We start from the raw sequence: 13,571 nt of genomic DNA on the forward strand, positions 1-13,571 counted from the left end.
GGAGTATAGTGCTGGGGGGAGAGATAGACATGGGAGTATAGTGCTGGGGGGAGAGAGATAGACATGGGAGTATAGTGCTGGGGGGAGAGAGAGACATGGGAGTATAGTGCTGGGGGGAGAGAGAGACATGGGAGTATAGTGCTGGGGGGAGAGAGATAGACATGGGAGTATAGTGCTGGGGGGAGAGAGAGAGACATGGGAGTATAGTGCTGGGGGGAGAGAGAGACATGGGAGTATAGTGCTGGGGGGAGAGAGATACACATGGGAGTATAGTGCTGGGGGGAGAGAGAGACATGGGAGTATAGTGCTGGGGAGAGAGAGAGACATGGGAGTATAGTGCTGGGGGGAGAGATAGACATGGGAGTATAGTGCTGGGGGGAGAGAGAGACATGGGAGTATAGTGCTGGGGAGAGAGGGAGACATGGGAGTATAGTGCTGGGGGGAGAGAGATACACATGGGAGTATAGTGCTGGGGGGAGAGAGAGACATGGGAGTATAGTGCTGGGGAGAGAGAGAGACATGGGAGTATAGTGCTGGGGGGAGAGATAGACATGGAGTATAGTGCTGGGGGAGAGATACACATGGGAGTATAGTGCTGGGGGGAGAGAGAGACATGGGAGTATAGTGCTGGGGAGAGAGGGAGACATGGGAGTATAGTGCTGGGGGGAGAGAGATACACATGGGAGTATAGTGCTGGGGGGAGAGAGAGACATGGGAGTATAGTGCTGGGGAGAGAGAGAGACATGGGAGTATAGTGCTGGGGGAGAGATAGACATGGGAGTATAGTGCTGGGGGGAGAGATAGACATGGGAGTATAGTGCTGGGGAGAGAGAGAGACATGGGAGTATAGTGCTGGGGGGAGAGAGATAGACATGGGAGTATAGTGCTGGGGGGAGAGATAGACATGGGAGTATAGTGCTGGGGGGAGAGAGAGACATGGGAGTATAGTGCTGGGGAGAGAGAGAGACATGGGAGTATAGTGCTGGGGGGAGAGAGATAGACATGGGAGTATAGTGCTGGGGGGAGAGAGAGAGACATGGGAGTATAGTGCTGGGGGGAGAGAGAGAGACATGGGAGTATAGTGCTGGGGGGAGAGAGAGACATGGGAGTATAGTGCTGGGGGGAGAGATAGACATGGGAGTATAGTGCTGGGGGGAGAGATAGACATGGGAGTATAGTGCTGGGGTGAGAGAGACATGGGAGTATAGTGCTGGGGGGAGAGATAGACATGGGAGTATAGTGCTGGGGGGGAGAGAGACATGGGAGTATAGTGCTGGGGGGAGAGAGAGACATGGGAGTATAGTGCTGGGGGGAGAGAGAGAGACATGGGAGTATAGTGCTGGGGGGAGAGAGATAGACATGGGAGTATAGTGCTGGGGGGAGAGAGAGAGACATGGGAGTATAGTGCTGGGGGGAGAGAGATAGACATGGGAGTATAGTGCTGGGGGGAGAGAGAGACATGGGAGTATAGTGCTGGGGGGAGAGATAGACATGGGAGTATAGTGCTGGGGGGAGAGAGAGACATGGGAGTATAGTGCTGGGGGGAGAGAGATAGACATGGGAGTATAGTGCTGGGGGGAGAGATAGACATGGGAGTATAGTGCTGGGGGGAGAGAGATAGACATGGGAGTATAGTGCTGGGGGGAGAGAGAGACATGGGAGTATAGTGCTGGGGGGAGAGAGATAGACATGGGAGTATAGTGCTGGGGGGAGAGATAGACATGGGAGTATAGTGCTGGGGGAGAGATAGACATGGGAGTATAGTGCTGGGGGGAGAGAGAGACATGGGAGTATAGTGCTGGGGGGGAGAGAGATAGACATGGGAGTATAGTGCTGGGGGGAGAGAGAGACATGGGAGTATAGTGCTGGGGGGAGAGAGATAGACATGGGAGTATAGTGCTGGGGGGAGAGATAGACATGGGAGTATAGTGCTGGGGGGAGAGAGATAGACATGGGAGTATAGTGCTGGGGGGAGAGAGAGACATGGGAGTATAGTGCTGGGGGGAGAGAGATAGACATGGGAGTATAGTGCTGGGGGGAGAGATAGACATGGGAGTATAGTGCTGGGGGGAGAGATAGACATGGGAGTATAGTGCTGGGGGGAGAGAGATAGACATGGGAGTATAGTGCTGGGGGGAGAGAGAGACATGGGAGTATAGTGCTGGGGGGAGAGAGAGACATGGGAGTATAGTGCTGGGGGGAGAGATAGACATGGGAGTATAGTGCTGGGGAGAGATAGACATGGGAGTATAGTGCTGGGGAGAGAGAGACATGGGAGTATAGTGCTGGGGGGAGATAGACATGGGAGTATAGTGCTGGGGGGAGAGAGATAGACATGGGAGTATAGTGCTGGGGAGAGATAGACATGGGAGTATAGTGCTGGGGGGAGAGAGATAGACATGGGAGTATAGTGCTGGGGAGAGAGATAGACATGGGAGTATAGTGCTGGGGGGAGAGAGAGACATGGGAGTATAGTGCTGGGGGGAGAGATAGACATGGGAGTATAGTGCTGGGGGGAGAGAGATAGACATGGGAGTATAGTGCTGGGGGGGGAGAGATAGACATGGGAGTATAGTGCTGGGGAGAGATAGACATGGGAGTATAGTGCTGGGGGAGAGAGATAGACATGGGAGTATAGTGCTGGGGAGAGAGATAGACATGGGAGTATAGTGCTGGGGGGGAGAGAGAGACATGGGAGTATAGTGCTGGGGGGAGAGATAGACATGGGAGTATAGTGCTGGGGGGGAGAGAGATAGACATGGGAGTATAGTGCTGGGGGGAGAGAGATAGACATGGGAGTATAGTGCTGGGGGGAGAGAGAGAGACATGGGAGTATAGTGCTGGGGAGAGAGAGAGACATGGGAGTATAGTGCTGGGGGGAGAGAGATAGACATGGGAGTATAGTGCTGGGGGGAGAGAGAGAGACATGGGAGTATAGTGCTGGGGGAGAGAGAGACATGGGAGTATAGTGCTGGGGGGAGAGAGATACACATGGGAGTATAGTGCTGGGGGGAGAGAGAGACATGGGAGTATAGTGCTGGGGAGAGAGAGAGACATGGGAGTATAGTGCTGGGGGGAGAGAGATACACATGGGAGTATAGTGCTGGGGGGAGAGAGAGACATGGGAGTATAGTGCTGGGGAGAGAGAGAGACATGGGAGTATAGTGCTGGGGGGAGAGATAGACATGGGAGTATAGTGCTGGGGGGAGAGAGAGACATGGGAGTATAGTGCTGGGGAGAGAGGGAGACATGGGAGTATAGTGCTGGGGGGAGAGAGATACACATGGGAGTATAGTGCTGGGGGGAGAGAGAGACATGGGAGTATAGTGCTGGGGAGAGAGAGAGACATGGGAGTATAGTGCTGGGGGGAGAGATAGACATGGGAGTATAGTGCTGGGGGGAGAGATACACATGGGAGTATAGTGCTGGGGGGAGAGAGAGACATGGGAGTATAGTGCTGGGGAGAGAGGGAGACATGGGAGTATAGTGCTGGGGGAGAGAGATACACATGGGAGTATAGTGCTGGGGGAGAGAGAGACATGGGAGTATAGTGCTGGGGAGAGAGAGAGACATGGGAGTATAGTGCTGGGGGGAGAGATAGACATGGGAGTATAGTGCTGGGGGGAGAGATAGACATGGGAGTATAGTGCTGGGGAGAGAGAGAGACATGGGAGTATAGTGCTGGGGGGAGAGAGATAGACATGGGAGTATAGTGCTGGGGAGAGATAGACATGGGAGTATAGTGCTGGGGGGAGAGATAGACATGGGAGTATAGTGCTGGGGGGAGAGAGAGACATGGGAGTATAGTGCTGGGGAGAGAGAGAGACATGGGAGTATAGTGCTGGGGGGAGAGAGATAGACATGGGAGTATAGTGCTGGGGGGAGAGAGAGAGACATGGGAGTATAGTGCTGGGGGGAGAGAGATAGACATGGGAGTATAGTGCTGGGGGGAGAGAGAGAGACATGGGAGTATAGTGCTGGGGAGAGAGAGAGACATGGGAGTATAGTGCTGGGGGGAGAGATAGACATGGGAGTATAGTGCTGGGGGAGAGAGAGACATGGGAGTATAGTGCTGGGGAGAGAGAGAGACATGGGAGTATAGTGCTGGGGGGAGAGAGAGAGACATGGGAGTATAGTGCTGGGGGGAGAGATAGACATGGGAGTATAGTGCTGGGGGGAGAGAGAGACATGGGAGTATAGTGCTGGGGGGAGAGAGAGACATGGGAGTATAGTGCTGGGGGGAGAGAGATAGACATGGGAGTATAGTGCTGGGGGGAGAGATAGACATGGGAGTATAGTGCTGGGGGGAGAGAGAGACATGGGAGTATAGTGCTGGGGGGAGAGAGAGACATGGGAGTATAGTGCTGGGGGGAGAGATAGACATGGGAGTATAGTGCTGGGGGGAGAGATAGACATGGGAGTATAGTGCTGGGGGGAGAGATAGACATGGGAGTATAGTGCTGGGGGGAGAGAGAGACATGGGAGTATAGTGCTGGGGGGAGAGAGAGACATGGGAGTATAGTGCTGGGGGGAGAGAGAGAGACATGGGAGTATAGTGCTGGGGGGAGAGATAGACATGGGAGTATAGTGCTGGGGGGAGAGAGAGACATGGGAGTATAGTGCTGGGGGGAGAGAGAGACATGGGAGTATAGTGCTGGGGGGAGAGATAGACATGGGAGTATAGTGCTGGGGGGAGAGATAGACATGGGAGTATAGTGCTGGGGGGAGAGAGAGACATGGGAGTATAGTGCTGGGGGGAGAGAGATAGACATGGGAGTATAGTGCTGGGGGGGGAGAGATAGACATGGGAGTATAGTGCTGGGGGGAGAGAGAGAGACATGGGAGTATAGTGCTGGGGGGAGAGATAGACATGGGAGTATAGTGCTGGGGGGAGAGATAGACATGGGAATATAGTGCTGGGGGGGAGAGAGAGAGACATGGGAGTATAGTGCTGGGGGGAGAGAGATAGACATGGGAGTATAGTGCTGGGGGGAGAGATAGACATGGGAGTATAGTGCTGGGGGGAGAGAGAGACATGGGAGTATAGTGCTGGGGGGAGAGAGAGACATGGGAGTATAGTGCTGGGGGGAGAGATAGACATGGGAATATAGTGCTGGGGTGAGAGATAGACATGGGAGTATAGTGCTGGGGGGAGAGATAGACATGGGAATATAGTGCTGGGGGGAGAGAGAGAGACATGGGAGTATAGTGCTGGGGGGAGAGATAGACATGGGAGTATAGTGCTGGGGGGAGAGAGAGACATGGGAGTATAGTGCTGGGGGGAGAGATAGACATGGGAGTATAGTGCTGGGGGGAGAGATAGACATGGGAGTATAGTGCTGGGGGGAGAGATAGACATGGGAGTATAGTGCTGGGGGGAGAGAGAGAGACATGGGAGTATAGTGCTGGGGGGAGAGATAGACATGGAGTATAGTGCTGGGGGGGAGAGATAGACATGGGAGTATAGTGCTGGGGGGAGAGAGAGACATGGGAGTATAGTGCTGGGGGGAGAGATAGACATGGGAGTATAGTGCTGGGGGGAGAGAGAGACATGGGAGTATAGTGCTGGGGGGAGAGAGATAGACATGGGAGTATAGTGCTGGGGAGAGAGATAGACATGGGAGTATAGTGCTGGGGGGAGAGAGACATGGGAGTATAGTGCTGGGGGGAGAGAGAGACATGGGAGTATAGTGCTGGGGGGAGAGAGAGAGACATGGGAGTATAGTGCTGGGGGGAGAGAGAGACATGGGAGTATAGTGCTGGGGGGAGAGAGAGAGACATGGGAATATAGTGCTGGGGGGAGAGAGAGAGACATGGGAGTATAGTGCTGGGGGGAGAGAGAGACATGGGAGTATAGTGCTGGGGGGAGAGAGAGAGACATGGGAGTATAGTGCTGGGGGGAGAGAGAGAGACATGGGAGTATAGTGCTGGGGGGGGAGAGAGAGACATGGGAGTATAGTGCTGGGGGAGAGATAGACATGGGAGTATAGTGCTGGGGGGAGAGAGAGAGACATGGGAGTATAGTGCTGGGGGGAGAGAGAGAGACATGGGAGTATAGTGCTGGGGGGAGAGAGAGAGACATGGGAGTATAGTGCTGGGGAGAGAGAGAGACATGGGAGTATAGTGCTGGGGAGAGAGAGAGACATGGGAGTATAGTGCTGGGGGGAGAGAGAGAGACATGGGAGTATAGTGCTGGGGGGAGAGAGAGACATGGGAGTATAGTGCTGGGGGGAGAGAGAGAGACATGGGAGTATAGTGCTGGGGGGAGAGAGAGAGACATGGGAGTATAGTGCTGGGGGGGGAGAGAGAGACATGGGAGTATAGTGCTGGGGGGAGAGATAGACATGGGAGTATAGTGCTGGGGGGAGAGAGAGAGACATGGGAGTATAGTGCTGGGGGGAGAGAGAGAGACATGGGAGTATAGTGCTGGGGGAGAGAGAGAGACATGGGAGTATAGTGCTGGGGAGAGAGAGAGACATGGGAGTATAGTGCTGGGGAGAGAGAGAGACATGGGAGTATAGTGCTGGGGAGAGAGAGAGACATGGGAGTATAGTGCTGGGGGAGAGAGAGAGAGGGACATGGGAGTATAGTGCTGGGGAGAGAGATACACATGGGAGTATAGTGCTGGGGGGAGAGATACACATGGGAGTATAGTGCTGGGGGGAGAGAGAGACATGGGAGTATAGTGCTGGGGGAGAGAGAGACATGGGAGTATAGTGCTGGGGGGGGAGAGAGACATGGGAGTATAGTGCTGGGGGGAGAGAGAGAGAGACATGGGAGTATAGTGCAGGGGAGAGAGAGAGAGACATGGGAGTATAGTGCAGGGGAGAAAGAGAGACATGGGAGTATAGTGCAGGAGAGAGAGAGGGACATGGGAGTATAGTTCAGGAGAGAGAGAGGGGACATGGGAGTATAGTGCAGGGAGAGGGAGAGAAGGACATGAGAGTATAGTGCTGGGGAGAGAGAGAGAGAGATAGACATGGGAGTATAGTGCTGGGGGGAGAGAGAGAGAGAGCGAGGGATATGGGAGTATAGTGCAGGAGAGAGAGAGGGACATGGGAGTATAGTTCAGGAGAGAGAGAGGGACATGGGAGTATAGTGCAGGGGAGAGGGAGAGAAGGACATGAGAGTATAGTGCTGGGGAGAAAGAGAGACATGGGAGTATAGTGCAGGAGAGAGAGAGGGACATGGGAGTATAGTTCAGGAGAGAGAGAGGGACATGGGAGTATAGTGCAGGGGAGAGGGAGAGAAGGACATGAGAGTATAGTGCTGGGGAGAGAGAGACATGGGAGTATAGTGCTGGGGAGAGAGAGAGAGAGATAGACATGGGAGTATAGTGCTGGGGGAGAGAGAGAGAGAGCGAGGGATATGGGAGTATAGTGCAGGGGAGAGGGAGAGAGGGATATGGGAGTATAGTGCAGGGGAGAGGGAGAGAGGGATATGGGAGTATAGTGCAGGGCAGAGAGAGTGCGGTCTGGAGATATTTGTCATCATAGAGTAATGTTCCATTAAGTCTTTTTTCTCCTTTAGTTTCTTTTATATCGGTACTACAACTCCCAGCTGACCCAATGTCGCCCAGAACTTCTGTTATCTACGAGAAGGTTCAGCTCCCTGACTTCGGGGTAAGAGTCATGGACGGTTCTAATGCTCATTGAAAGACATAGGGAGGGGAATACCATTATTACTCTTATTACTTCATGATGCGTCTATATAGCTCCTCTCATTACTATTATATGTGTATAATGTACTGCTAAAGTCTAACCATGCGCACACTCTGATGTACGGGGCGCCCTCTGCCAGCGTTAACGTGGGTCATCCTCGCCCTCTGCCAGCGTTAACGTGGTCATCCTCGCCCTCTGCCAGCGTTAACGTGGGTCATCCTCGCCCTCTGCCAGCGTTAACGTGGGTCATCCTCGCCCTCTGCCAGCGTTAACGTGGGTCATCCTCGCCCTCTGCCAGCGTTAACGTGGGTCATCCTCGCCCTCTGCCAGCGTTAACGTGGGTCATCCTCGCCCTCTGCCGGAGTTAACATGGATTGTTTGCTATTTTGTTAGATGAGATGTGGCAATTTGTAGCTGATCATAGTATAGTAAATACAAAGTGGTTTCCATAGTGACAGAACACTGGTTTGCTGACTGTAATAGATCCAGTGTAAGTACCTGTCATGGACACAAGTGGGAGCATAACCCTGTACATACCATACATGTGAGGAAACACAGACCGCTCCGTGTGCCCCATTCATTCTGTAACATGGATGAGGAGTCGGAGATTCATGTCTACTGATGACTATCTCTCTCTCTGATCTTTGGAGGACAGATGAGGAGCAGCAGGTCAGGGATTACAGCAGTTATTTTAGTACCAAATGTCCATTATCAGAGTTTATCTTCTTTAACCCCGTTGTTGCTGTGCTGGAGAGTTACTGTCCGTGGTGTTACCGGTGACCTCTGAGTACGGCAGCTGTAGACACAAGGCTTGTGGGGTCCTCTATTTTTGGGGTGTAGTTTATATAATCCCCGGTCACTATTTATGTTAGTAATTGGCCTCATTACAATGATAACATAACTCCTGGTGTTCCTAAGTCCCCCATATATAACAAACAGACCACGGACACAGATCGGGGGTAGCACAGGGTACTTGGTAGTTGTGGTTCCTCCCCTCTCTTCAAACTTTATGTCAAACACAATTCGCAGCTTATTCTACTACCTCATTAAGCATATATTACCCACATTTTTGTTTTAATGACTTAGTTTTGTATCTTAGTATTGACATGAACCTGACATTTATAGTACACATTAGTAGAAACTTAATTGCAATGTACAACTGAGTATCATTGCTGGGGAAGTCTGCTATCTGTGCTGCTCCCAGTTAGTCAATGTTGAAATTGACTGTTGCTGTAGCCAGAAGATTATATGATCAATGTGCTGAAAGCTGGCAATCTGATGATGACCCTAACCCTGTATTGTACAGGACACTACGAGTTTACTGACCTGTAACCTTGTTATATCCAGGTACTGTACAGTCCAGTATTGTACAGGTCTGCCCACTATACAAGCTTCATATTAATAATAATACTAGTACTATAGCTGCATATTGTGTCTGGTTATTATATCCTTCTCTTTTCCCCAGGTCGCCCCCACGCCGGTGGTTCCGTATTGTGTGTTTGGGTTCTCTGGTTGGGGCCCCCGCTCTTGGGGGCCTGGTGTATTACAGCTCAGAGGGACCTAAGAGGAGGAAGATCAGAATCTCCGTGCAGGGTGTTCTCCGGTTCTGCAGGTGAGGACCTTATGTGATTGTTCCCCAGATGACTCGCGTACCTCACCATTCACAAGATCTCTTATTCTTATTGTTATCTCCTATAACGGTAAATGAGTTTTGTTCCTGTGTGTCCACTAACCAGTCACCACTTCTCGGACATCTCCTCTGTAACGATGAACGGTTGGAACAGATCTGACCTGTTGTGGTTACACTGGTTGGGAATCAGCAGTGTGAGACTAAAGATACAAATGATCCTATTAGGGATGACTCGCTTCTGTAGTGATTGTTATATATATATTTATGTTTCACATAGGTAGTGTTGTGCTCTGTGTGTTCATACACTTCTCTACGTCACAAGCACCCAATCATCTTCAAAGGTCAAATAAACTCATTATAACCCTTTATATTATGTGCATTTTTTGTAATTTATGTAAAATAAGTTTCTCCAGCACCCTCTCTGGGACTCCGCTACCTTGGAGTAGTGTGTGGGTGCGGGAGTTGGTACTTTGTAAAGTGTACTGAAGCTCCTCTCAACCCCAATGCTCCTCGGTATTCACAAAGCTCGTGGCAGTGATGGCAGCCATTATATTCTCCAGCGCCATGATTTTCCGGTGATGTCAGCCCTGTTACCCAGGCGATCTGCTTATCAAGGCCAAGTCGCCCATTTATCATTTTCGATCAGAGCTTGGTTATAAATGGACGCCAGTCTTCAGGAATGGGGGCACTGATGTTACATCTTCACTTGTAGGGTCTTTAATCCAAAGATGAAATCAGCGTTCTGGAGCTCAGTGGTGGTACAGCACGCTCTGACGGGAGAGCAATTGGCTCTGCAGGGTAAGCTGGTCTGGATTCAGTCGGATAATGCCACAGCGGTGATAAATCATCAGGGAGTAACAAAGAGATCCCCTGTGAAGAGAGTCGTTTCAAGGGCAGAGCGCTTTCTGCCACCAATCTGTGTAGGTTCCAGGAGTGGAGAATTGGGAGGCAGATTTCCTGAGCAGGCACACACCATTCTCCTGGGAGAGTGCTCTCTTAAGTCGGTGTCTGCACTAATCTATCATAGATTTTGGAAGACTTATGCAGTTTGGTGAGAAATCAAGGAGTTTCACACTTCTTCCTTTTGGCTTTTGTGGCTTATTTCTTTTCTTCAGGATGGACTGAATGGTGGACTGGAGCTTATAGTTCAGGTGTCAACCTTGTCAGTGTATTTCCAGATGAAATTGTCTCGGATCCCGGAGGCCCAGACTCTAACAATGGGTGTTGTGTATTCAGCTTCCCTGTGTTCCACTTACAGCACCGTGGGATCTTAATTTGGTTCTTTTGGTTTATTATTATTATTATTATTATTATTATTATTATTATTAATTTTTATTTATGAGGCGCCACTCAGTGTCCGTGGCGCCGTACAGGGACAAACAAGTACAGTACAAGGTGGGACGGCAAAATACAGTAAACAATAAGCACAGTAACTCAGTAAGCTCAGAGCACAGCTAGAGAGAGGGGGGAGGGAAGACCGGCAGGCGCCGGAGCCCAAGAGGAAGGGCGCGGATGACGGGGAGACCCCCAGAGGGGTGGGGGGAAAGGTAGCTAGAGAGCAGAGTAAAAGGTGCAGGAAACAGGAGGAGAGATGGCCCTGCTCAAGGGAGCGTACAATCTAAGGGGAGGGGTAGACAGACAGAGAGACACGGGGTGAGAGGGAGAGAAGGGGGAACGGAGGCAGATTCAGGGGAGGGGGAAGAGGGGAGGGAGGCAGAAAAGGTTGGAAGTTAAGTGGGAGACTGGAAGGCTTTGAGAAAGAGGTGGGTTTTTAGAGCCCGTTTGAAACTGGACAGAGTAGGGGATGTTCTGATGGAGGGAGGGAGCTTGTTCCAGTGGAGGGGGGCAGCGCGGGAGAAGTCTTGGATTCGCGCGTGTGAGGTTTAGTTTTTGAAGTTATGAACAGATTTATAGTTCTTGACTTGGAAACTGACATTTCTTCTAGCTATTTCTTCAGCTAGACGGGTTTCTGAAATGAGGGAACTGCTTTGTTGGCCTTTCTTGATTGTTTACGACAACATGGTCTTGTACACACAAATCCTGTATCTCAGCCTAAAGTGGTATCCAGGGTTCACCTTAATCAGGGAATAGTCAATCCCTTACTAGGGTATGGTTCTTTCTGTGACCATGACCAGCTGGTCCATATGGATGTGGTTAGAGCTCTTATGATTTACCAGGATAGAACCTCCAGAGTTCTGAAAGACTGATGATTCCCTCCAGATAGGCAGCAGAAGAAAAGAAGATTCTATGATGTGCACCAGCAAGGTTGGCCGGCATCTACACCAACTATAGCCAGATGGACCATGTCCAGTATTCTGTAGGTTTACTCTGAATCCTGCTGGTTCCTGGAAGTGTTTTATCTCACTCCACTAAATCAGTTAGTCCTTCCTGGGTGTGAGCAGCTGTGTCAGGCAGCCACCTGGTCCTCTGTCCACACTTTTACCAGATTTTACCAGTTTGTTGGTTTTTTTTAGAGTTCAGATGGTGGCTTTGGACGGCGAGTTTTGCGTTCAGCTATGTCTGAGTGTATCATCCCCCAGGGCAGTAGGCTCCATGGGGTGCCGTGGCGATCTCAAAGGGGTGCTGTGGCCAAGGCCGGGGGTAAGCAAGGTGGGGGACTATGAATAATAATAATAAGTGCAAAAAGAAGGGCACTCCTATAAAACATGTTTCCTTATTTTTGCACTTTTTATTATAATTCATATTAGTTTTGCATGTATTGGGTGCACCACCCCAGATATGATATAGCTATATTGATGAGCGATAATACAGACTGAGTACGTGATCACCTTGTGCGTTGGTAAAAATAACCCTTTCATGGCGGGGAACTACTTTGGTAATTATTTTGGCTTAGAGGAGCCTTGAAAAAATTATGGAGACCCTAAGGGTGCCTCGACCTGAGAGAGGTTGGGATCCAATGTCCTAGGGGCAGTTTTGTAACTTTCCCCAGATAGGATGCAGGAGAAAAGAGGATTTCTGTACTTGCCATTAAATCCATTTTCTAAAGTGGATTTAACGGTAAGTACAAAAATTCCTCCTTTTATCTACACAACTCCATTACAGTCAGACGAACTAAAGGAGAGAACTTGCTCCTAATATTCCCAAACTCTTAGGGTTGTGACTCTGCAGCTGGATATCCTACACAGTTTTCTGGAGTCATTGTCGTTTGTTCCCAGTTCCTCCCTGTGGCAGTCTAGGAAGAGTTATGAGTGGATCTTTCATGATTTCTGACTTCACAGAAATGTTTTAGGATTTCATGTATGGACTCCAGGGGGTAAATGTATCAAAGTGCGAGTTTGCCAGCGTGTTTAAATCGCGGGTGTTTACCAGCGATTTTTTTTAAAAAAAATGGGAATGTATCAAGCTGCGATTTTGACACTCATGTTCAAAATCGCTGGTCATCTCTGGCGATTTTGAGCGATGTAAACACTCCCGAGTTTAGCTAACTCTCCTGTGTTTGGCAAACTCGCCTGTGTTGTAACAGTGAGTTGTCAACACATCACTGTTACAATGGCCCTGCTAAAAAGTTAACGATTAGATAAAAGTAAAAAAGTATTTACTGTATTACAGCTTACGCAAGTAGCGTAGCGCATGCGCAATGCACTATGTTATTTGCGTAAGCGCTAAATGCAGTAATAGGTGATTTGCCCACTAGCGTGGGAAAATCCCATAATACAGTACTTTGAACTTACTCAAACAACGTAAGATCATTGCGATACGGACCTCCTACTAGGTAGGAGGTGTTTGCGGCGTCTGAAGACTTTTTTTATTTTTCTTCAATCAAGCACAAAGATTCGGGAACTTACAAATATGGGCCCCTTCTGGGCAAAGTGTTCCAGTTTTTCAACAATCGTTTATGGAGGTATAAAATGGCTGGGACTGGGGCAAGCTGTCAAGATGGAGGTATAAATATTAAGGGACTGGGGCAAGCCAGGACGTTGGTAAAAAGACAGCATTGGTAAGTATTTGGGTTTTTATTATTTTAATAAATAGATGTGGTAAAAAAGAGGGTGGGTAGTGTCTTCATTGTGTTTTTTTTTATTTTTTTTAAATAAATATATGTGGTTTTTATGAGGGACTTGTGGTTTTGTAAACTTTTTTCTTTGTGGAACTACAGGGCCCAGCAAGCCAGGGATGTCAGGGCATGTTGGCACTTGTGGTTCTCCAAGTGCCAACATGCCCTGGCTGCCGTGGGTATGCTGGTGCTTGTAGTTATACAAGCAACAGCATGCCCACAGTTTTGAGGGCAACCTGGCTAACTGGGACTTGTAGTTCCACAA

At 49.9% G+C, this 13,571-nt stretch overlaps 1 protein-coding gene across 2 annotated transcripts in view; it reads left to right on the plus strand.

Annotated features, from left to right (window-relative positions):
• ADCK5 (aarF domain containing kinase 5) overlaps positions 1-13,571 on the plus strand; it is a 39,616-nt gene that overhangs the window by 3,424 nt on the left and 22,621 nt on the right. For both annotated transcript variants that reach the window (XM_075211481.1, XM_075211480.1), the window contains exons 2-3: positions 7,531-7,622; positions 9,127-9,273. In XM_075211481.1, coding sequence (XP_075067582.1) covers positions 7,531-7,622; positions 9,127-9,273 — 239 coding nt within the window. The remainder of the gene's footprint in view (positions 1-7,530; positions 7,623-9,126; positions 9,274-13,571) is intronic.

This window comes from Mixophyes fleayi, chromosome 5 (assembly GCF_038048845.1).
Source record: "Mixophyes fleayi isolate aMixFle1 chromosome 5, aMixFle1.hap1, whole genome shotgun sequence".
NCBI lineage: Eukaryota > Metazoa > Chordata > Amphibia > Anura > Limnodynastidae > Mixophyes > Mixophyes fleayi.